This window comes from Cibotium barometz, chromosome 52, assembly GCF_041138505.1.
Source record: "Cibotium barometz isolate CiBa-2024 chromosome 52, ASM4113850v1, whole genome shotgun sequence".
Classification (NCBI taxonomy): Eukaryota; Viridiplantae; Streptophyta; class Polypodiopsida; order Cyatheales; family Cibotiaceae; genus Cibotium; species Cibotium barometz.
The window spans coordinates 34,399,839-34,425,384 of NC_141097.1; the positions used below are offsets into that span (position 1 = coordinate 34,399,839).

The window sequence follows — 25,546 nt, forward strand, 5'->3', positions numbered from 1 at the left end:
TAATGGTCTAATAAAGTCAATTCCCCCCTTTTCAAATGGTTGAAGAATAGTGAAAATGCGGAGAATCCATTACCAAATCTGCTAAGCATTCGGGTAATCCCAAAGACAATGACACTGAGAATCCTGAGGGTGCCGGCACCTCGGGCGAGCTGCTAGCCGACCTCCAATAGCCAGCCAAGTGCCATCAGCCAAAGAAAGAGGGCAATCTTTCTAGGCCGAAAACTGTCCCGGAGCCTCTTCCAAAATTTGAGAGGAAACGCTGTGAGAGGCCCTGTGACTGCCAATGCGCTACTACTGCCGGGGTGCCATCAATCTCTGGCATTTGGATCCTGTGGCCTAGCCGCGCTGTATATGCAAAGAAGGGGGCATCCAGAGACTCCTCCCGATCAATGAGGTCATGCCAAGTCTACTCTCCTGAGTCCCACTGTAAACATGTGAGAGGTCAACACTCCCATGTCCATAGTCGCCACAATCCCTCCCTGGCCACCTTGGCAGATGATGGGTCTATGTGCAACTCCCCTGCCTGAAAACCAATCACCCTCACCCTCTGGAAGGTGCAACCACTGAAATCCTCGAAGGGAAGCCTAGATCGCTCCAATCTGCCATGGGATCCAATAGAAAAAGTGAGCAGACCACTGCCCTCATCTGCACCATGGACAGCCATGAGAATACATGTCTAGTAAACACACCTACTGCACACCGAGGGAGTCGGGTCTCGGATACGAGTCAGCCACTCCTGAGAGATAGCTAAGTCGAAGTCAATGCTGAGACTATCTCTACCTCGGACTCCTGACAAGTCTCTTTCCTGCATCTTTGGGGGTAAATGCCTGTGTGCTATCCAATCTCCAAAGGACCTAGCTGATCCTATGCTCAAAGCACCCCATGAAACATGAGGGCGGCCGGAATCCAGGCTAGTGGCTGCCGCATCCACTCCTCTGAGGCTGTCGGACCTATTTGTCTAAGGGCCAACCTGAGGTGATCCCAAGCTCAGAGTAAGCTGACGGCAAATCTGTCCTCAAAAGCTGGACTAAAGCCACCGGCCCGCAACTCTGTGAAGATCCATCAGGTGCTCTGCGGCCAAGGGCCCCCTAGACTTGGGGTGCGGGCTGAAGACCTTTCTAGCTCAGGCTTGTAACTACTAGAAAGAACCCTCGCCCCGCCCCGTGGTGGGTTAACCAACGAAGGCGGTTGCCCTGATCTCGTAAGTATTTCAAGAGTCAGTTGCCCCGGGTGGGGAGTGCCCAGTTGCCCCAAACCGATCACCAACTAGATCACATCGGAATAAGTATCCCAAACTGATCTCATCGAAATGGTTACCCTAATAAAAGTTCCCTAGTTCACAAATTCATCATCATCATCATTCACATTTTGAGACCAAGTTTTCTCAACATCTTCATAAAACCAAAATAAAGAAGTCCATATAAGACAGTCTTCTCTATAATATGTAGTAAACAATCTTATTTTAAATCAATGGCTAACAGTTAAGGTCTTAACTTGGCACTCACGGCACATGTGAGACAATGAATAAACTAGTGATCCTCGAGCAAGATCCTACACCATGGGAGCTCTCATAGACTTAAGGATTATTTGATCCACGGAAGACACAAGATTCCACTTTTGTTATGGTTAAACTAAATACAGACAGTCATCCCCAGCTCTAGCCATAATGAGAGATGGTTAACCACGGTAAAGATTTCATTTGGCATCTTTTTGTCAGTTAAATTAAGGTTTGACTGACAACAATCTTTTCCAAAGTTTCGCTTTAACTTACTTTTCAAAAATTGAAATCGACTTAAATTACGCTTCCAATTTATTGAACTAATTCTGAAAAGGATTTGGAGTTTTAATTGACTTACTTGTGGCGCCTAGTCTATATATAGAGGGAACGACTAACCTGATCCAATCGGTAGAAAATAATTTGAGTACGTAGACTACCTCCTTGCTTGAATTCTTACATCTCACCATCACATGTTTAAACTTATCGTGAGAGGCATTGGATTTGCATCCTCACGGTTGCAAGTTGAATCTCCCCTCAGAGTCCGCACGCTCCCTCGCCATCAACTACAATCCTTCAAGAATCGTCCTCCACCATATTTGGGACTAGAAAACTCGACGAGCTTACCGGTGCCAGAGAAGATAATGAAGGCAACTTGGACATCACAAAGGACGGAGAGCTCAAAGGCCTACTTGAGGAGACCGCTCCAGTGCTTAGAATAGGTAGCCTTCTTACGACTTCATCACTACTAGTGGTCTGATCCGCTTGTTGACATGGCTCTCTCATTATAGTTGGCCATTGTGTACTAATAAATTCAATGGAAAGTTGAAAGCAAGGTCGTGCCTTGAAGAGAGATTACTCCGACACAAAGAAGGTAAAATTGACGCCAAATCGTGAAACTTGACAATTAGCAAGAGCTACTAATTAGGGATAAACGAGAGAGAGAGAGAGAGAGAGAGAGAGAGAGAGAGAGAGAGAGAGAAACCTATATTAACGTCCTTTAGAGGCCACATCTGACCTATAGGACGAGAGAGAAAGAAAGAAAGAAAGAAAGACCGAACTCGGCCTATGAGACAAATCGGAGTACCTGTATGGGGTATCCTCTGTCATCCCAACAAAATGAAAAAGTACTGAACAAAAAAGCTGAATCTGGGTGTGCAGGGGATGGAGCTCTACTACTAGGAGAATGCAAAGCTATATGCATGGAGTATACAATCATGAGAGAGAGAGAGAGAGAGAGAGAGAGAGAGAGAGAGAGAGAGATGAAATGATATGAAATGATATATTAACGTCTCTAAGAGGCCATAGTGGCCTACGAGACCAAAACTGAGAGTACATCTGAAGTTGGTGTCTCATCAAAGAGAACAACTAAATGAGATTAAAAAGTACAATAAACTAAATGAGAGAGAGAGAGAAATGAAATGATATATTAGAGTCTCTAAGAGGCCATAGTGGCCTATGAGACCAAAACTAAGAGTACATCTGAAGTTGGTGTCTCATCAAAGAGAACAACTAAATGAGATTAAAAAGTACAATAAACTGATTGTCCTACAGTTATAAGAACAGAACTGTAAGACTCCGAGATAATACTGAGTAGAAAATACTAAAAAATGCATATCAGGTAGATCCATGTATGCTGATCAGTTGAAGTGTTGCCCTCTCCTTAGATCAAGTATCTCCACCATGGGGCTGTCTAGAATGGAGAGGTCGTAGAAGCGAGGTAGGCGCCTCCGATGCCAAGCAATAATGGCTCTGATCTAGCGATGGTGAGGATGTCGTGGTCGGGATCCTGGTAGGCGTGGCCGACGAGCACGACATAAGATAACTACTCTATCAGTGGTGACTCCCTGGGAGCGTGGTCGGCGCCCTGATGGCCCAATGGAGGAGGTATCAGGAGGTGTGTGGGCTGGGTTGCTGGTGCTCGTGCCGAAGAAATCTGTCAGGGTCCTCTGTCTAGGTACATCATGGCTCGGCCTCTTGTCTGCCAAGAGGGTCTCTCTGTGTCTCTCCTGAGCTCAAGTAGAAACAATCCAAGGCATCTCTGATCCTCAAACTCCATGACCCTGCGTAACGGCCCAAAACCCTCTCGGAAGAGGCAGTGATATCTCCCTCGGATCTCATAATAGACTCTACATCGGCAAATGTAGTGTTCCTCTGTCTCTACCTCCTAGTAGCATAGCTGACAAATGCGGTCATCCACGATCTGATGCACATATCGCCCTGTCTCAATCCGCAGCTGGTGTAATGAGGTCCGGATCTGTCCAATGGCACAACGTATCCCATGTGATAGGTGTACATCCATGTACGCCGGGCGGGTGATAAAATCATCCGGTGAGAGGTGTAGAAAATGGCTCTTGTAATGAGCCATTTTCGTGCCCAAGGGCTCAAGGGGGCTAGTCCATGTCCTCTCTGTGTCCACTCTGATGATATCCATCCTGATCACGCGGTTTTGCTCTGAGCGGGTTAGATCCAAAAATGGACAATCCAGACTGTACTGAAAGGGTGGTAGTGCCTCTATCCGCAAACCATGTAGGTCAAGCCATGATCTCATCTGAGCCTACCAACAATGAGTATCTCCATCCTCTGCCAACTGTATGGAGAGAGAGAGAGAGAGAGAAAGTTGTATTAACGTCTTCAAAAGGCCAAAATGACCTATGAGACCAAAAGGTTACATCATATCCATGAGGTGCATAATCCTGGGTACAAAATAGTAATAAAGAAAGATAACAAAAATCTAGAACTTTAAAATCTGATCTAGGTACATGAGCAGAGAGCTCTCATATCACCCTAATACATCCCTCATGGACCGCTGTGACATGGTGCTCAAGGTGGTAAAACTGAGCTGGCGCGCGAGAAGGTCCTACGATGATGGGAGATGATGGCCCGGATCTTCCTGTGGTGGCGTGGCCGTGGGAGAGAGAGAGAGAGAGAGAGAGAGAGAGAGAGAGAGACCTTGTAGTTCTGAACGACGAGCTAAAAATATAAATCAAGAAACAAATGATCACGAGAAGACAAATCACTTAGCAACAAGAGGGAGGGGTTGGGTGTGTTGTAGTCAAATCGGGAGAGAGAGATAGAGCAAGCTGGCGAGGGAGAGGGAGTGAGTGAGCGGGTGGGGGGAGAGAGAGAGAGAGAGAGAGAGAGAGAGAAATGAAATGATATATTAACGTCTTCAGAAGGCCAAAATGACCTATGAGACCAAAAAGGTTATAACAATTGGTGGATCTGATACAATGTCTGTGTAAGAAAAGCTAAAAACAACTAAACAACTAACTGAAACTGAAACAACAACTATGAGGAAAAGTAAGGTACTAGGAGCTCCTAATGGATAACATCTGGGAGGAAAACTCCAACAACAAAGGTAAGCATCATACACATCACTATCCAAAGATGTCTCTCATCGGTCGATGGCGGATATCCTCAATGTCCTCCATGGTGAGTACTCTGACTGGACGTCTCCCATGTCGTGCTAGTATGGTCCTTATCCTCTCTTGTAGTCTCCGTCGGTGTTGGGATGGGCCTCTCATCTTGGGGTGCCTGGACCGCCCCAGCTCTATAGCCCGATCAATCAGTGTACCTCTGGTGCAGCTATACTCTGGGGCTAGCTGCAATGCATGATGGCCTGACTGCTCAATCTCTGGTCGAAATAGGTCTGTAATCTACCTCTGTAGGTGTCTCTCCCTCTCTGATCCCCTCCCTCTCGAAGGGTATCTCATGACTCTAGAAAGTGGTCCGAAACCCTCTCTAAACAGGCAGTGAAAACGGCCTTGTATCTCATAATATACTGGACAGTGACATATGTAATGTTACTCTGTCTCTGGCTCCATCTGGCGCAGCTGACAAATCCTGGCCTCAGTTGGTACTCCTCTGAATCTGCCAGTCTCAATCTCTAGCTGGTGTGAGGATGTGCACATCTGACCAATAGCACACCGTATCCCATGAGAAAGATGAGTATCCATGTAGCTGGGTCTAATCACAAACCCATCCTCCGTGAGCTGGAGAAGATGATCTCTATAGAAAGCTATCTTCGTACACCAAGGTCGTGTGTTGGCTGTATCCATGTCCTCCTAGTGTCCAGCTGAGTCAAGTCCTGCCTGATAAGTCTGGTAATCTCTGCCCGTGTGAGAGAGAGGGAGGGTGCATCCAGGGAGTACTGAAATGGAGGTAGCCTGTCCATACTAAAGCCATGCAGTTGGAACCAGGCTGTCATCTGTGCATACCAACATGATCCATCTCCCTGTGATGCCAACTGTCGTGAAGACTCCAGGGCTAAGCGAGCATATCTGTCTCTAGGGAGAGCCCAAGCGCTATGTATAAAGGAGACTGATCGAGTGAGTGCCTCTACTACCAATGGGGGGGCAGCCATCTCTGCACGGATAATATCATGTGGTACAGAGGCCATGGCCCTAATCATCCGGAAAATCATACAAACCAAGGGCCTCTCCATACATCTCCATTCATCAGTGCTACCAGCTCGGCTGTGGTGATCCACTGAGGGTCCCCATATCTCCACTCCATCCATACAGCATGGCTGAAGTGACCAAAGTGTCAAAGAGCCAGAGCTTTGTTCGAGGTTCCTGAAACTGAACCTGCGAACACATCCTCTCTAGTCTCCCCAATGCAGCATAAGCTCTGGTCAATCTAGTCTCCGCTGCTCTCCTCAAGGAAAATAGTGGGCGACTAAAAACCACACCAAGGTAAGTATATGCATCTGTATAGTCCACTGTCTCCTGACCATATGTAAAGGTGGGTACTGACCTCCTTACCCACTGTGCTGTGGTGTTAAACACCATCACCTTGGTTTTACCAAGGTTAACAGACAATCCACTGTCCTGTGCAAACGTGTGCAATGCATCCAAATGACGCTGCATCCCCTCTGGAGAATCTGAGATCAGCATGATATCATCAGCATACAATAACAGCGGAATCCATGTCCCTGCTAGCTGTGCTCCTCTGTCACCCTCCCGCTCTACATAGTCCGAAACCTCATCCACATACATCCCAAATAAGGTGGGAGAAAGGGGGCAGCCCTGTTTCACCCCAATAGTGGAGTGAACCATCTCAGATATACCCTGAGTAGTACGTACCTGCCCCACAACTGTCCTGTATAAAGCCATGATTCCCCAAATCAGCTCTGTGGGCACTCCCATCTCCTGTAGTCTGCGCATCAGTCTGGCTCTCGCTACTGTGTCAAAAGCTTTGCGGAAATCCACAAAGCAACAATAAATCCTCCTGCCATATAATCTGCCCTCCTCAATAATAGCTCTGAGTGTCAAGATATGGTCAAGAGTGGAGAAACCTCTCTTGAACCCTGCCTGCCCTGATGCACGTATGCCCTCTCTCTCTGCCCATCTACTCAACTCCTGCTCAAGAATAGATGCATATAATCTATGCCAATGTGTGACCAATCATGATGGTACGATAATTCCCACGAAGCATGGGATCCCTTGACTTGAAGATAGGCACAATCGTGCACATATTCCAAGTCTCAGGAAAACCCTCACACATGGCTCGGTTAAACATCATAGCAATCAGCTCTGCAAGTATATCCCTGGCATGAATAAAGTGCTCTGCTACCAAACCATCATGATCATATGCTCTCCCAGTCCTCATCCTGTCAATAGCTTTCCTTACCATCTCAGCAGTAAAGAAAGCACATGTCTATGGGCATGGCTCCGATGGGTCTGGCAGGGGCGGCTGTCCTGGTGCTGTGTACAGGGATGCTGCATACTCACCCCAAATCTCTCTGGAGGTAATGGCTGGTGATGGTGAATGCTCATGGAATAGTCTCCATGCCTCACCTGAGTCCTGACTCATAAATAACTGATACAAATCCATCTCTAACTGAGCAAGATAAGCCCTCTTCTTCCGTCGCACTAGGTGCCGGAAGGTAATCCGTGACTGTCTGTGAGTGGTAACACCCATGAGCACCTCTCTCTGCACTCCTCATCATACCAACTGTTCTGGGGCATGTTCCCAGATCGTCGTCTCCGTGTAGGCTGACTATGGGGATATGCCTCTGATGCTGCAGCATGAAACGTCTCTATCAGTATCTGAGTAAGCTCATCTAATGGCCATCCCGGCTCCTCGGCACATAAGCGTCTGTATATCTCATCCGTGTACACGGTGTCAGACTCCCTCGTAAAGGTATAATGAGTGTGTGTGGAGACCTGTCCCAATGGAGCGGTGCTGAACTGAAATGTGAGAGTGCAGGACATAGAAGGCCACTTTCCCTTTCTCTCGGGCTGCCCTTATCTCGGGCATAACTTCTTTCATTTGGGCAAGCTGCGAGAGTGTGAGGTCATCTCCAAGAAATATTCCCGTCTTCTTGAGTGTAGGACGTCTCTTCAAGAAGTCCTTCTTCGCTTCCATGGAGGGGAAACGAATGATAAGTGCTCTCTCCTTAGAAGATTCGCCACTACCTTCTCTCTTCTTTCCCACTCTCCACGCCTTTGTGTGCGTGGCTTCAATGCCCATCTTAGAGAAGAGCTCCTTGGTTTCCCCTTCCACATCATCACTGTCTTTTAGACCGGACACTCGTACATGTAAGGCCCGGGTCTTCCTCCTTTGCTCCTCTTCAAAGGTCATGTTGATGATGGTGGGAGTGGAGATGGGTGGCGATTCTTTACCTTTCCCTTTCTTGGCGACCTAGATCCATTTCTCCGCCTCGTCCATCTTCTTTTGTGTCTTTGTGATCACCTCCACCCATGCAGATGTCCTCTCTTTATGTTGCTCCTCCTCCTCTCGAATGATCCTCATTTGTTCCTTGATGGTATTCAGCTCTTCAATAAAGGAGGGCTGAAATTTTCCATCCTCAAGCTTGCCTTTTGAAGTGGCTTCCAACTCCCTTTTGAGGGCTGAGATTTCAGCCGCTTGACTTTTAGCATGCAATTTGGCCTCCACTAGTTCCTCCTTTAAGGCTGAAATCTCAGCCTCTTGCTTGGATGTTCTCTCTTCGAGCTCTTGAATTTTGTCAAATCCCTTCTCGAGTTTGGAGAGGCGGTTTATGATTGCGGTAACGGAAGAGTCGACCATCTTCTTGTTTTCTTTGATAATTGTGCTGAGCTTGTCCTCCACCTTCACGAGCTCCTCTTTAACTCCGGTCTTGGCCATGACTTTTTGCAGAACTTCCCACAGCCAATGGACTGGAAATTAATCCATGACACCTGCGCGCAACGCGAAACAGCAGCAGGTGTCATGTTTCGAGGCATATATAAGTCTTCTTTTGGAGAAGACGAGTTCTGGTTAGAGCACTGTCATGTTTCCCTTATGGCTGATATCTGATGGTGCATTACTGGTTCATCAACAGAGAGTTGGCACACCCCAGATGTGGTTCCCACATAGACTATATTCAATCCTGCATTTGGGGATGTTAAGAGGCTCAAAGAATATGGCAGAGGATCACATTGCTTATGCCTTATATCCGAAGAGCACTATTTTATCTCACATGGGATTGCTTGGCTTATGGACACTGGGCCTCAGGCCATATATGCAAGCAGAGGCAATGTGCAAATAATTGAGAAACCTTCATGCATATTTGGACTCTGGTATCTTGTGGAGTCATAGTATTCCTGATTTAGCTTTGCTAGCGGTAATCTTACTCTTTAAATGTCCTTCCCCTATAAAAGGATCTAAGTTGTTGTATCGTTTTATACTTGGTAGAAGTTTCCTTTTTTGAACACGCACACTTTTCTTTTAGTAATTCTTATAATACCAGTGGGAAACCTCATTGCAAGATGAAACCCACAAACAAAACATCATGATACAACTGAGGCCCCTTTATAGGGGCCAGGGATGTGACTGCCTAGAAGCAGATTTTTTAAACACACACACACAATACTGAGAAGCACACATTCTTGCATAGGAAACACTCTCTGAGTCGCAATTTTGGGAAATTGAATCTCAGAATTGATACGTCACATCCGCCGATTCGAATTATATACAAAAGCCACAAAAACTTGGAAGCATACCTCAAGCATGTTGGTCAAAGCTGGAATTTTCACAGGCCTGAGGGCATCACCATGTACATTGTCTGTTGGCAAGTATACAAATGATGGCCCCAAGCTGCTTTGTCCTTTGTCCCATAATGTATCTTGCATACATGAATTATCATAAATGTCATCTCCACAAAAACTGGCTTCACCAGCAATGCCACCAGCATCAGGGGTGGTTTTCTCCTCCTCTCCTTTTGACACCATACTGTCAGGCTGACTAGGAACTGAGATTTTTAAGCCATCAACCCTTCTAAAAACACAAGACAGTGTCCAAATAGATAAGGCCAGTGCTTAAAACACCAAATCAAAAGATCTAATCTATATCCCTATAAATCATGGCCAATCTTGTTTACCTCCCAACAAAATGCTGATATACTATAAATGTATGTTCTCCTCCAGCTACGACATATGAAGCTTCTAAGCCATTCCTCGTGACTCCACTGATAAGAAATGGAGATATCTGCACCTTACGCCTGCAATCAAGCACCAATAAAACAAAAAGAATACTTGACAGGAGTCCATGACTCTCAAAATACACAAATTTACGAATCAAGTCCATTAAGGTGTGGGCTGCTATCACTGTGCTATAGCCCAGGAGGCAACATAAAGAAGTTGGACAACCTTTCAATTTTTCCAAGCTGACCTTGTTCTCCATCTCCCCATCCAAACAGTTTTCCGCTTTTAGTCAACACAACAGAATGTCGTGCACCTGCAGAAGCTTGAACAACGAATTCGTCTTCAGGTAAATGTACTCGCTTTGGAGTATGTACATCAGCCAGAGTTCCTAATCCGGTCTGACCCCAATGTCCTCGTCCCCACTGTCAAATCAATGCCACCACTAGTTCATTAAAATTGTACCATTACAAAGCTTTTGGATGCACATCCATCACAATACAAGTTTATAGCCAATAAAATTTACCGTACAAATTTCTCCATCATTATTAACAGCCAGTGTATGATCTCCACCACACAAAACCTGGATGATCATCTGATCTGCCAAGGCTTTTACTTGCAAAGGCCTTGTTTCATTCCCCACAAAACCATGTCCAAGCTGACCATATTTTCCACGTCCCCATGAAAAGACCTATGCAACAAGTATCATGATGAATCTTAATCCAGCTACAAGAAAAACTTCAGATAATCGAATCAAAATAGCCTGGAAAATATGGTACAGCAAGACACAAGACAGTTTAAAGATCAGTACATAATACATATTGCATGTACAAAAATCCTTTGGTTGTTTGACAATTCTAGTGAAATGTCCTCTGAGGACAAGCAATCACTTGAATCAGCAACCTTCTTTATTGCCTGATATTTTAGGTGTCTTGAAAGCATATGTCAAATAGGGTGAATCGGCAGTTTTCTAAAGCTCATATTTCTCTTTTGAAAACCTTGTGACCAAGAACAAGTAAATGGACATTTCAGGTCCCCATGAACAGAGCATTGAAGGTATCAAGGTGAGGTTTGAAGCAGTTTTTTAAAGCATTCAATGTAGCATTGGGTATCATCACTCACAGGTTTGCGGTCTCAAAACCCTAATTTCAGCAATTAGCAGGTTAACAAGTACTAACACTGATAGGGAATGACCCCAAAAACAATAGAGGGCTTGCTTCAAGCTTATCCACCCATTTATATTATGGTCCCTCTTGCTTGCACGACTCTCTTGAAGTATTTAGGCTTCTTCACATGCTAGGCCACAAACCCCCTTGCCCAACACTTGCCATGTGGCCATTAATACAACTCCCCCTTTTGGGCCTTTCATAATTATTATTCAATTGACGCCTTTGAGCATTCTCTTTTTTTTGTGGAAATGGTTTTAAATATTAGAAAGGAATCTGCCCACACAACAAGAGAATGATGAGATGCATTAGTCAGGAGTTTATTACAAACACTATCATCCATCCTATGACAGTAGTGGGTCGCTCAGGGAAGCATTGGTCTATTAAACTGCTCCCTCAATCTGTGACTCAAGGATTTTGCTGCCTTTGGCTGTATGGTGGATGCTCCATCAAATTACTTCATTGGGATCCTCGTGAGTGGGAGTGGATTGATGCAGCCAACCCTTTGAAGAGTTTGCCTTTCTTTAATTACACTGTATGGAATGGCAAAGTGTTGCTACTTGAGCAGATTCAGAGGATTCCTACCCTCAAGCCACATTGGGAAAGCTTTGGAATTACTCCAATGATTCAGAACAGATTTTGGCATCGACTTTGGCACTCTTATACTCTTATAGGAGGAACCAGAAGATGGGCTACTACCCTCGGGCCAATGGCCAGGCTGAGAGCACCAACTAAGTGCTCTGTCACCTTCTCCGCAAGACTTGTCATCAGCATCCCAAGCAATGGCCGGATGCTCTTCTCGGCACACTCTGGGCCTATCCCACCGGCTACAAAGCCACTACTCAACACAGCCCCTTTTGAATTCAACCATGGCTCCTACCGGGTGGGCACCCCCCGCGTCTCGTACTTTGGTGCCTCTCATTCCTCCTCCATCAACCATGTGTCCATCTTGGAAGAAACCCATGCCCTTGCCAACCTCGCCCTGGAAGCTGTGCAGTACCGAGGCAAGGCATGGCACAACCAACACTTATGTCGCCCTCACTTTTCTCAAGGTGACTTGGTGCTCCTTTATCAGGCTCCTCACCTTAAACGTGCCCAAAAGCTGGTAACCTGCATGGGCATGCCCCTACAAGATTCAATACATCTTGCCACAAGGCGCAGTGCAATCATGTACCCTGTCCAATGAGCTCCTTCCTTTGGTCATTGTGTCCAGACTCAAAATCTACCTCCAAGTTCCAACATCGGCCTGAAAACCATCTCCTGGCAGGCCCAAATGTTGAATGAATCTACCTCCATCTCCTGGCAGGCCCAAATGTTGAATGAAAAAAAAAAAAAAGAAGAAGAAGGAGGGGGGAAAAAAAAGAGCACCACACCCTGCCTAAAAACCATCTAGGCAGGCAGAGGCACATCTTTCTTCACTCCCCATCGATTAACTTCTTTCCCTTTTTCTCTCTCCCCACCAATTCCCTCTTCTCTCTCCTTGACACCATCTTCCTTAATTCACCACCATCAAGTCACCGAACTGCATCGCCCGCTTGGTATGCTCAATGCCTGCCTAAACCGGGCACTCTATAGGTGCTTCCCTATCCGCACCTTCCTCTTCTCTCACCTTGACAGCCCCTCTACTCTCTCTTCAGACTTCAACACATGCACATCTCGTGACTTCGATATGAAGTGTCCAAAACTGTCCTTCCCTCTCCTCGCGAAAAGATTCCAAAGTGTCCCTGCTCTCTCTTTGACAAAAGATCCAAAAAGTATCCCCCTTTACCTTTCTCTCTCTTCGACAAAAAAAAGTGCCCCTTCTCTCTCTTCAACAAAACATGTTCCCCTTCTCCCTCTTCAAACAAAAAGTGTTCCCCTTTCTCTCTCCTCGCCATAATTGTGCTCTTTTCTCTCTTCGCCGCCAACCGTTCCACATCTTCCTCTCAGTCGTCCATCTCTGGTCAGATCTCTCCCAGCTCCAATGATTACAGCTTTCTTATATATCTCCAAGAGCCCTCCTTTCAGTCATGGCCCTCCCTTTCCACCCTCTTCACCCCCACAAACCTCTCCATCTTGGATCTCACAAACCATGCTTCTCTAGCCCCAGTGCTGCCTACCCTTGACATTGGCATCTGTCCGCAATTTTCCTTTTTTTGGGACCCCCCTCCGCTTCCGCATTCCAGCCCCAGAGCTCTTCATCATCACTGGCCCAGCACACCACCCTCCACACAAGATTGCCACTTACCTAGATGAGCAATCGCATCAATAATCTCCACACAAGTAACCCCTCCTCACCCCAAACCTCTTTCATTCACCAATGTCACAAATCCCTAATTCCAAGGCTTAAGATTAAACCCTATGCATGTACATGGCCTTGGATGGGTCACCATTTGACATGTGTGCATGGCATGCCAGGTGTTCTATTGACATGTTACTATGGATGGATCCTGGGGAGCCCATTAACATGGCAAAGGACATGTTTCTAGGCGTCATTAGTAGATGGGGCTTCTTTCCTTGATGAGCTCAAATTGAAAACGTAAGTGCTTGTGAATTTGATTTTCATTTGTATGTCTGGTTTTGAAAGCCTGGGCAATGCCTAATTCAAAAGCCTATGATCTCCAAACGATGGGAACGTCGTGATGGACAAGTGTGTCACATCACTTGTTTGCCTAGCAGGACATTTGATGGGTTTTGCAGGTGGTAAGTATTTAGTTTAAAACCTTAATTCATATTGAATGGTTGCCGGTTTGCACAACACTAAATTTTTGGGCGGACAAAGTTTTGTCCGGGCAGACACCAAATGTCCACCCTCCCAACCGGACAAAACTTGAAAGCCCCAGAATTTGGGCTTTGGACAATAGGAACCGCCTTATGACTCTCTCTAGGGAGGGGGTGGGGAATCCATATTTCTCTTTTTCTTGGCTAAGAAAACTGATTTTGAGAGTTTTTGCTCATATGTTATGAAGGAAATACCCGTGTGGAGTGTTGAAAAACCCTGGAGCTATCGCTTGCTCTCCTCTACAAGCCAATACAATCAATTATCTTCATCCTACCCTTAATGGGGTCCAATTTTTATATCTCCAAAGTTGCTGTTTTACAGCCCATTACTAGCTGTTTTCAGCTGTTGTTCAACATCTTTTTGACTCTGTGTGCTGCCCTCTTCAGAGGAACACTATCATGTGGTGTTGTCCAAGAATTGGGGCTTGCAAACTCTAATTTCAGACTTGCAGATGAAAATTCACTGCTGAATATTAGTAAGAATCAAAACTTTCACCTTGCCATTCAATTTCATGTGTTTCATACACTATGAGGCAAAACAATGATTCTACTCTCAACTGTGAGAGTTCTTTGGGCAAATGAAATGTATGTTGATATGCCTAAGTGCAAGAGGCCATTCACAGTGAAGCTTCAATTGAGCCTCTGCCAGGGGCAAGGCAGTGAATGAATTTAAAACTGGTTGAGCATCTCAATTTGATGGATTCACGCATGATCACATGGGGATGGGATCCCATGCTACTCTCATGGTGATGAAGGGCTGAGGAGTGCTAGTCATTTGGAAGATATTGTTTCCTACTGTCTTTGCTTGCATGGTGGAAACAAGTGATAGTTTGACAAGGCTGGGCCTTGCGCTGCCCATTGATGATGCTGGATGTATTTCACTCCTTGATGGTAATGAAAATGCCAGTTTAAGGGAGGGGACCAGCCATGGAAAGAAGCAAATCTTCTAAAATGTATATTTGTGAAATGATGTTTCGATGTTTATACTGAATTCAATGGTTAATTACAGTGTTTAAGTGCAAATACTCTTGGTTCACACTTCCAGCTTGCTACAGTGTTATTAGAGCCATGTTTCCTTACTGTTCCAAAGAGAAGGACGACTAATAGGTGGCATCTATCTCCTTGCAACTCGTCTGCAAGGTCGAGAGATGTAGCCAAGGGAGCCTATGAGAGGTGCTCAAATGGTTCATTATGGGAACCTCAAACACGAGTGTCTTACTGACAGTTGAGATCTGAACAACCCCTTTTGTCTTGGGTTTGATGTTTTTCTTCTCTCTATTATTTTTAGCTTTTACTTCTTCTTGGCTTTGGCATGTTGGTGTCGATAGGCTGGTTATCGGTGGACGGCTATTGATGGTGCTTTCTCGGAATGAGATGTTGACTATACTCTGCGCATTATGACAAAGATTGGATTGTGCGTCCAAAGAGAGAGTTAGTGAGAGCGAGATAGATCGATACTATACTATACTACTACTCTTGAGAGAGAAAGAGAGAGATTGAGTTAGAGAGAAATGAATCCTTGAAGTAATTGTTACAACAATTTAAAGATGTGTTTCCAAATGAATTACCGGAAGGATTACCACCTATCCGAGATGTTGAGCATCCAATCGAAGGAATACTTCACTCAAAGCCAGTAAGTAAGCCTCCTTATCGGCTTAGTTTTAAGGAAGCACAAGAAGTAGAACGACAGTCAACGGAATACCTTAAAAGTGGATTCATTCGACCAAGCACTTCGCTTTGGGCTTCACTGAGTCTATTGGTGAAGAAAAAAGATGGGTCTATGCGACTATGCGTAGACTACCGTGGTTTGAACACAATCACGATTAAGAATAAGTACCCTTTGCCACGAATAGATGAGTTGTTTGATCAACTCCAAGGAGCGAAGTCCTTTACGAAAATCGATTTACGATCCAGATATCATCAAGTGAGAATTCAGGAAGTGGATGTCCAAAAGACTGCTTTTCGAACTAGTTTGGTTACTATGAGTTTTTAGTCATGCCCTTCGGTTTGACTAATGCTCCGGCCACTTTCATGACACTCATGGATAGTGTCTTGAAACCTTATTTAGGAAAATTTGTCATGGTTTTCCTAGACGATATCCTGATCCATAGTCGCACTACGAAAGAACATCTCGAACACTTACGGCAAGTATTTAAGTTACTCAGGAAGCATTCACTTTACGCCAAAGAGAGCAAATGTGAATTCTTCATAAAAGAAATCCAATACTTGGGCCACATAATCTCGGAAGATGGCATTCATATGGATCCAACGAAAGTTGACGCCATATTGAAATAGCCACATCCCACAAAATTAGAAGAATTACAAATTTTTGTTAGTTTGTCTGGAATCTATAGAAATTATGTTCGAGATTATGCTAAGATAGTTGTTCCGATGACGGATCAGCTTAAAGGAAAGGAAAAGACCTTCATTTGGGGGGATTAGTTTTGAAAAACTTAAGATAGCTATAGCTACGGCTCCCATTTTACAAGTGGTCAATCCGAATCAACCCTTTGTGGTAGAGACGGATGCTAGTAACGATGCAGTAGACGCAGTCCTCTTAAAAGGGGAGAGACCTATTGCATTTGAAAGTAAAAAGTTGGACAAAGCTCAACAAAATTATTCAGCTTATGAAAGAAAGTTATATGCTATAATTCATGCCTTAAAGAAGTGGAGGCATTATTTATATGGTGCCAGATTTGAGATAGTCCTTGATCATGAGAGTATCAAATGGCTATCTAGTCAAAGAGAGTTGAAAGGACGTAAATCTCGATGGGCAAAGTTGCTCCACGAGTTCAACTTTCAACTAAGATATAGAAAAGGACGTTACAACGTGGTAGCTGATTCACTAAGTCGCATGCCTATGGTTAGTACTCAAATTAAGAGTGATTTTCTGGAATCGCTTAGGAAAAGTGCGTTGATGATCCGCATTATGCCCACGTGTGGAGAGTCGTAGAGAAGAAAGATCCCTTGACTATAAACAAAGATAGCCCCGTTAACGAGACAGACATTTCCACTAGGGGTTAGTCCCGAGAGATGTCTCAAGAAGACATGTTACTTACGAGTGATGAAAGAAATCATTGGAAGAATTTTCCATCGATAACGGTTACTTACTTTACAAAGGTAGAGTATGTATACCCTCGGACTCAAACATTAGGCGCCGTATTTTATATGAATGTCATGATAGTCTTAGTGCTGGTCATCCTAAAATACGGAAGACATATGCACTAGTTAAGAGGCAATTTTATTGGTCTAGCTTAAGTAAGGACGTCCAGGACTATGTCTTAAAATGCCAAAAGTGCCAAGTCAATAAAGCAGAACGCTAAAAAGTAGGTGGTTTACTAAGTCCACTAGAGATCCCAAATGACAAGTGGAAGAGTATCTTAATGGACTTTATAGTTGGATTACCTAAAACGAACAGTTTGGGTGGTCGTGGATAGGTTGACAAAAATGTGTCAGTTTATTCCGACAAAAACGACAGTGACTATGCCTGAGTTAGCACGGCTGTTCATTGAGCATATCTATAGACTATATGGATTACTGCCGATATAGTTAGTGATAGAGATACAGAGTTTAATAGTCATTTCTAGCGTGCTGTGTTCAAGGGACTGGACACCATGCTAAGTATGAGTACGGCTGATCATCCACAGAGCGATGGTCAAACCGAGAGAGTCAACCAAATCCTGGAAGACATGCTATGAGCATATGTAAGCAAAAGCAAACCAATTGGGAAGAATATTTACCCATATTAGAATTCACTTATAGTACTGTCAAACATTCAACAACGGGATTTAGTCCATTCATGTTGATGTATGGTTTTCAATCACGAGCCCCAGTGGCCGTTGGACTCGAGAAAGAAAAGATACAAAAGGTTAAAGATTTTCTTCAAGATCTCCAGGAGATGATGAAAATCGTGAAAGATAATGTTAAGAGAGCACAGGACCATGCTAAACATTATGCAGGCAAAGATCGTAGACAAATCGTCTTTGAAAAAGGTGACAAAGTATTTTTAAAGGTTCCCGAACACTCCGAATCTTTGAAAACAGGGAGAAGTCCAAAGCTATCTCCAAGGTATTGTGGTCCATTCACAATACTTAAAAAAGTAGGTAGTGTTGCTTATAAGTTAGCTTTACGAGAAAGCTCTAAAGTTCATCCAATTTTTCACATCACTAGACTAAAAAGAAATTAGGTGATGACGATAATCTCATCAATCAAGAGATCCTAGTAGAAGTTATTGAACCCCCATCCTTACCACACGAACCAGGAAAAGTCTTGGATTTCTAAGAGAAAAGGACTCGACACTCCTACGTGGTTTTCTGTCAGAAGGTTCCAAGGCAGGGTCAAGGGGGAACGTATATTGGCATTAGTAATAAGCATTCGGCAACAAGCTTCTATCCTTTTATGCTTATATACGTATGGTTTTAGCCTCAGTCACCCCAATTGCTATAGGATTGAATAAAATCCAAGACTGACAAGCCAGAGATTACTTGCAGGATATGCAAGAGATGCTTAACCTTGCCAGGGAGATGGCTCAGGATCAAGCTAAGACTTTCGCTAGCCAAAAAAGATATCCGAGGGCCTTTGATGTTGGTACTTGGGTGTAATTGAGGATACCTAAAGATTCCAAATCAAGCTAAGAATTTCGGTAACCAAAAAAGATATCCGAGGGTCTTTGATGTTGGTACTTGGGTGTAATTGAGGATACCTAAAGATTCCAGTACTATGCGTACGGGAAAACATTACAAGTTGTCTTCCAAGTTCTGCGGTCCATTTAGGATCGAAAGGCAGATAAGTGTTGTTGCAAACAGGGAAACATTACAAGTTGTCTTCCAGGTTCTACGGTCCATTTAGGATCGAAAGGAAGATAAGTCCTGTTGCGTACCGCCTAGAACTTCCTATGAGATCAATGTTCATCATGTCTTTCATGTCACTAGACTGAAAGCACGATTAGGTGATTCCGATATGATTGTTCCTATCCAGGAATTAGTTCTGGAAGAACCAACCACGTATATTCCTAGAAAACCCGAAGTGGTTCTGGATCTACATACTAGGCATTCAAGACGTTCTACTTATGAGATGAGTACTTGATTAAGTGGAAGGGAAGATCTGAGAGGGAGGCTACATGGGAATCTGTGAGGAATCTCAAAGTCCAATTCCCCGGACAAAAGCACTCGGGCTATTTATAAAGCCCATTGGCCTATACAGGTGAACCTAGGCTCATAAGTTATTACAATCGTCTAGTCTGACATCATTGAGCATAGCCCATCCGGGATGTTCACTGCAAGCGATGACACCTGTAGGGTGCGACCTAGTGGTATGGGACACCAGGTCTTACTGCAGGGGAGCTTCTCCAAGGATGTAGCTATGGCCTCCAGCTCAGGGGAGAGTCTGAGGACTCTATGGCTGGGAGGTGAGCCTTAAGCCTCACTCCTACGTGGTTTCCTGTCAGATGGTTCCAAGGCTGGGTCAAGGGGGGACCTTACAGTCCCGCTGAGGGATTGCATGGGTAGCAGGGTTTAATAAGTGGAGACGTCTCATTGGATTACTGTAGGGGCAGCAGGGTTTTCGCTTTTGACAGAAGGAGAAACTGGAAGGTCTTTGATTGGCAAGGGGGCATGCACCTTAGGTTCGAAAGAGCATACACATGCCCCAGTCATGGGAAGAAAAAAATAGGATGGCGTCAACTTGGTCTGTGCGATGGAAAGGTCAGCACTATCATACAGCGTAGTGGGCCACCGTATGGAGATGTGAGCCCCCTCAAAATTCACACTAGCTGTAGCCCATCACTTTGCTACACAACCAACCACATGGGGTTGTATCCGGGAAAGAAGAAGAGATTCGGGGTCCACCTCTGACACAGGCCATTTCTACGCCTGGATATCAGCTGTACCATACAGTCCATGAACCCATCTCAACAAAGATAAACGTGTTTGCCAATCTTGCATCACGGTAGCACATATGATTAGCACAAACTTCTTCCCCACAACAAAAACGGTGGGACAAGACCAAAAAGAGCCCGTCTCATACATGAATCGAACTATTGACTTTCAGCAGATAGCACCACATATCTGAGGATGAAACTTACACACACGAAGGTGCCCAAGTGGCTCTGATACCAACTGATTCATCCACTTATCTCTGAAGCAGCTCCTGTGAGATGAACTTAAGACACAAACCAACATGAATACATTGCCGGCAGCTCACCACCCAACCATAGCTCCCTCTAGAGCAAGCACCCTTGAGCTATGAAGCTAGACCAACACCACAACCATCGTCTGCCCAAACCCTGAAGTCCCATGCCACCGGAGCACATCCATTGAGGTGTGTGGCTAGAGCCATGGCCAAGGCCTTCCTTGGGTCTCGATCCACTAGGGAGCCCGTCCTAGTGGCTTATGAGCCAATAACTCACTTATATAGGGCTTGGGATAATAATAAAGCACGAAAGCACATTTCACATCAACCCTTGACTATAAGATCCCATCAGTCACTCATTCTCTATGCAACCCATCCTGCCCCACCCTAGGTATAAACCTGTACTCAAAATGAATGCCAACCACATTATGATTTTTATGATCATTCTAGTACTTGATTTTGAGAAGGCATATGACCAAGTAGATTAGCATTTCTTGGAAATCACTCATTCATTTTGGATTTCTCAAAAGAGATAAAAAAGGACTTCTTTCCTCGTAATATACAATTCACAATGGGGCGCTCATACATGGAGTAGAAGCAGGAGTTTTCACATGTCTAGGAAAATGAAACAAGGCTGCACCTTGCCCCTCTTCTATACAAGCCATGAGCCACTTCTTGTAAGCAATCTATGTCGAAAGAACACACCTCCATCTTACTACCAAAGGAGATCATGAACTCATGGACACTCAGTTTGCACATGACATCGTAGCCTTCCTTGCACTTGGCACAAGAACCTTGTCCAATTCAGAGCTGTATCACACATTGATTGTCTACTTCTTGGAGCTATCATAAATCAGGAAAAAAATAGCCAGATTTTGGACCTCAAAGGCTTAGGATCCAATCTGAAGAGGCTTTGCTTCAGTTCCCAAGAGAACTTCAGCTAGGTACTTGTACTGACAAGTTAGCTACTACTCAACAGCTTGAACCAAGCTTGAAAAGTCTTCACAAGAAAGCACTTTATTTGAAGACTAGATTTGGTATCTGGAGGAGGGGTGGTGAATTAGGTGCTCCTTGCCACACACAGCTTGGTACATAACTTATTGGTGGTGCTTTTCATGGTCATGTGTAGGGCAACTCTGGGGACTAACTGACAATTGCCTTTGTTCAGAACTTGATTCGGTAATATTGTCAAGACTGAGTGTGGGCGGACCTTCAGGATTAGTGGATATATGCACTGTTAGTGCACAGGCAAAAAAGAGCACAGGGAAAATCCTATATCCTTAAAAAGAGGACGGGGAAAAATCGTGAGTAACTCTGAGAGGCTGTTGTTTTAGCATGATTATTATTTTCTGTGCTTTTTTGTTGAGGGCAACTGTGTTTCAGTCATTCCATCCAATGTATTCCAATAGCATGATTCCAAACGAGAAAAAGATCACACATATATCCTCACCATTTCAAATCTGATGAAAAAATAAATAAATAATGAGCCTTAAGACTTTAGTATTATTTGTGGGATATACAAAAGAAAGAAGATGAGCAAAAGATTTGATAAGAGACCTGGCCATCAATAGATAAGGCCACACTATGATTCTCTCCGCATGCTATCTGCATTAAAAACAACAAATTTTGATACCAAAAAATAAACTTTACTTATATAAATGCAGTTGATCTCCTTATAATGTATGAAAATCATGCTAAATTTTCTAAAATGTCATAGGTCTAAGAATGCAAAATATACACTGATGAGCTATAAAACTTCAAAAGATGTTTTCACCCATGTAAATTATCTCCTTTTCCCTCAAAATATTTCTCTATTAGTCCCCTTCATGACACTCTTTTGGCATGTTTCTTATGCCAAAAAGCTTCATCCCCTGGCAAGCCCTTTCAGAACTCACACCAAAAGCACCTTCACAGAGGTGAAGACAGATATGTGATTCATAGCTTAAGAAGCATTTCCAAAATAGTTCAAAAAACAATTTTTATTTCCTTGGCAAGCATCTCCTAAGAGGGTGATGGATTCCAGTCATGAATCTCAAGTCTGTCCCCTCCCTCCTTCAATCGCGATGAGGCAAATGAGTCCCTCCGCCATGTGCTTGGAAAGGAAGCCAGTCTGCATAACCTCGTTGAAATCTGCCTGAAGGCCAGCTGTCATGAGGTCCTAATGCTGCACAAAGAGCAAAACCAGGAGTCCGTCCTTCCCCACACTTCTTGCAAGAGACTGCTGAGAGGGCAAGCAGAAGCTCCTCTCAGGAGATACAGTGATGTCCGGAGGAAGTCTGAAACACAAGGCTGAATGTGATGCCAGGGCCTCCAAACACTGGGGGGAGTCTGGCTCAGCAGAAATCAAGGCATAGTGATACTCCAAGGCAACGGCCCAGACCTCTGGAGGTGGCCGCCATCACTCCGTCTAGCCTCTTCAAGGATCAAATACCCTCGCCACAGAAATAATGGGGTCCAATCGTGGCAAAGAAATCACAGGAGACTCTGCTCCCCACCTAAGACAAAAAGGTGGCGCACACATGATATCTGTACTCTGCTCTCTGCTCCTTCGAGGCCACGAGAAAAGTTTAGGCTGTCTCAAGCTGTGCTCCAACCTAGGGGCTATATGGGGTCTGCTCCTGATGGCACTAAAGGGAGGCAAGGCTGCGGTGGAGGCCTCTCTCCCGCTCTTTCAAAGCATAGAGCTGCTCGTGGGCTGCTGCCTAGAGGAAGAGGCTAATCTCCTGGATGGCGCAGTCTAAGGACTCTGCTGCACCCTGGTGGGGAAAGGAGTAGGCTGACCAAATCTCCTTGATCCTCCTGACGATGATGGGGTTTTGGAGAAGGAGCTCCAGGACGACCCGCGACTACTGGCGGTCTTGGTGCCATGGCTCTGCCAAATGATGAATCCCAGAGAGAGTGGTGCCGAAGAGGATGCCTCTATTGCAACCCCTCTCATCCACATAGAAGCAGTCCAGGAGGGACAAGGTGGGGCTGTCCATCCGGCGGTCAGAGCAGGAGAAGGAGAGACTGTGAGGCATCCGACCAAACTCCAGGAGGTGCCAGGTATGTTGGCCTCTCATGTGAAAAGCAAGCTCCTCCCAAGATGAGCAGTCACGTTATGAGATGGTGGGGCCTGGGCTCCCGCCATTGTGGTCCTCAGGGTCCTCTAGCATGTTAAAGTCTCCTGCCATGCACTGGGTAGACCCTAGCGTACTTGACTCCAAAAGGTGGTCCGATCCCCTGCTCCGTTTGGAGCGTAGATGTTGAGGAGGCCAAGTCCGGTCTCCCCAACCTGAACAATCAACCACTGAGCTTGTCCAAGGACTATCGTGCCTATGTTAAGGAGGCCAAGTCTGGTCTCCCAACCTGAAGAATCAGCCACTGAGCTCGTCCAAGCACAATCATGCCCATGTCCACCACTTGGGAGGTCATCAATTCTCCTACTGAAACACATACAACTCCACCCTGATTTCCAAGGGGCCTGAAAGCTGGGGACCAATAGGTGTGGCTCCTGTCAGGAAGAATCTTCCCAGAAGAAGGATCTGGGAGAATGTAGGCAGGGAGGGGCAGGTACAGGCACAGGCACAGGCACAGGCACAGGCACAGGCGGAAGGGCAAGGGGGCTAGTAGGTAAAGGGGAAGCGCAGGGAGGTGGTGGTGGGGGGCAGCACATATAGTATTGGGAAAGCAGGAGAAAACAGGGGAAGGGCTGCACACAAGAGGCCATGGCAGGGTGGAGAGTGCAAAGGCAAGGGCGAAATGTGGGGGGCAAGCGGAAGGGCAGGCGAACAAGGGGAGGAAGTACAGGCTAAGGCTAGAGTGCGCGCGGCCGGGGGGGGGGTGCGTGCAGTCGCTAGCACAGGTGGGGGCTCCAGCTTGTTCCTTTCATGTGAAGGAAGCACTTCTTTCTTTCAGCTCTACTTTAGTTTTCCCTATCTACAAACTTAGTACCTCATTTGAGGACAACTTTGTGGATACTCTTCTACGCCTAGGAGACTTAGAGCTCCACCCGCTTTAAGTCACCTCCATGCTGTGACTGATGGGAGAAGGAACCTGAATTAGGGTTAGGTTAGAGTTCATTCATGGGAGACATACACAGAGAAGCAAGAGAGAGAGAGAGAGAGAGAGTTGTGGGGATAAGTCAACTCATGAAAAGCATGAGTGTGTGACTCCCCTATCACACATGTATATTGCACTAGTACACATAGTGCACTTAGTACATTAAAAGTACTAAGTGTACTATGTACTATAACTTATGGGCTTGTACACACTATAAGGGTGGGCATAACGCCTTTACCCCAACAACCTCCCACTTAAAGGCAAAGTGCCCTTAAGTAAAGGAAAAGAAAAAATCAGCATGTACATGATAATATACAAGGCCATATCAAGGCTGAAACTGGCCTCATCCAATGCCCATCAAGTGTCTGCAATGAGCAAACCGCTCCGGAGGCAAACTCTTCGTCAACAGATCAGCCGGGTTGTCATCCGTGTGAATCTTAACAAGCTGAATTTGCTTGTTCTCTATCACCTCTCTGATGAAGTGATACTTCACATCCACATGCTTCGTCTTTGCATGAAAAACAGGGTTCTTTGCCAACTGAATGGCACTCTGACTGTCACAATGCAACAATGGAATATCCCCTGTATAGCCCAAATCAACCACTAACCGAGATAGCCATAATGCCTCCTTGCAAGCCTCTGTGGCTGCAATATACTCGGCCTCTGTAGTAGATAAGGCTGTGCACTTCTGCATCCTGGATATCCATGACACAGCACCTCCTGTGAATGTAAACACATAACCGGTAGTAGACTTCCGGTTATCTGGATGACCGGCATAATCCGAATCCGTGTAACCATGCACTAATGCATCCTTTTTGCCAAAGCAAATGCACAAATCCTGTGTGCCCTTCAGATATCTCATGACACCTTTCACTGCTTCCCAATGCTTCTTGCCAGGGTTGGCCATGTATCTAGAAACCACTCCCACTGCAAATGCAATGTCCGGCCTAGTAGCAACCATGGCATACATGAGACTGCCACAAGCTGAAGCATACGGAATCTTGGCCATATCAGCCCTGTCTCTATCTGACTGTGGGCTGTCCATAGCACTGAGTTTCACATATGGAGGCAAAGGAGTACTAGCTTTCTTCCCCCCGTCCATATTGAACCTCTGCAAGACTTTGCCAATGTATTCCTTCTGAGACAAATACAACACATGCTGATTTCTGTCCCGAAGTATCCGCATACCCAAGATGTGATTTGCATCACCCAAATCCTTCATATCAAAGGTTTCATGCAGCCTCTTCTTCAAAGCATCCATCTCTTTACGAGATTTCCCGGCAATCAACATATCATCAACATACAAAATGAGAATCAAGAGACTGCCATCCAAAGCTTTCTTGGTGTACAAGCAGTGATCTATGTCACTTCTCCTGAATTTCTGAGTTTTCATGAATGTATCAAATTTATGATACCATTCCCTTGGTGCCTGTTTGAGCCCATAAAGACTCTTTTTCAGCTTGCATACAAGCTTCTCCTTTCCACTCACTGCATAACCCTCTGGCTGCTGCATATATATCTCCTCATGGAGATCACCGTGAAGAAAAGCAGTCTTCACATCCATCTGA

General features: G+C 45.1%; 1 protein-coding gene across 6 annotated transcripts in view; it reads right to left on the bottom strand.

Moving 5' to 3' along the window:
- The window catches only part of LOC147609091 (uncharacterized), a 220,507-nt gene that overhangs the window by 163,383 nt on the left and 31,578 nt on the right, over positions 1-25,546 (bottom strand). For 3 of the 6 annotated variants that reach the window (XM_086788803.1, XM_086788801.1, XM_086788800.1), the window contains exons 6-10: positions 21,495-21,542; positions 10,409-10,573; positions 10,111-10,307; positions 9,843-9,962; positions 9,466-9,739 (exon numbers count right to left, since the gene is read on the bottom strand). In XM_086788803.1, coding sequence (XP_086644929.1) covers positions 9,466-9,739; positions 9,843-9,962; positions 10,111-10,307; positions 10,409-10,573; positions 21,495-21,542 — 804 coding nt within the window. The remainder of the gene's footprint in view (positions 1-9,465; positions 9,740-9,842; positions 9,963-10,110; positions 10,308-10,408; positions 10,574-21,494; positions 21,543-25,546) is intronic. The other 3 variants (XM_086788806.1, XM_086788804.1, XM_086788802.1) reach the window with 2 other exon arrangements.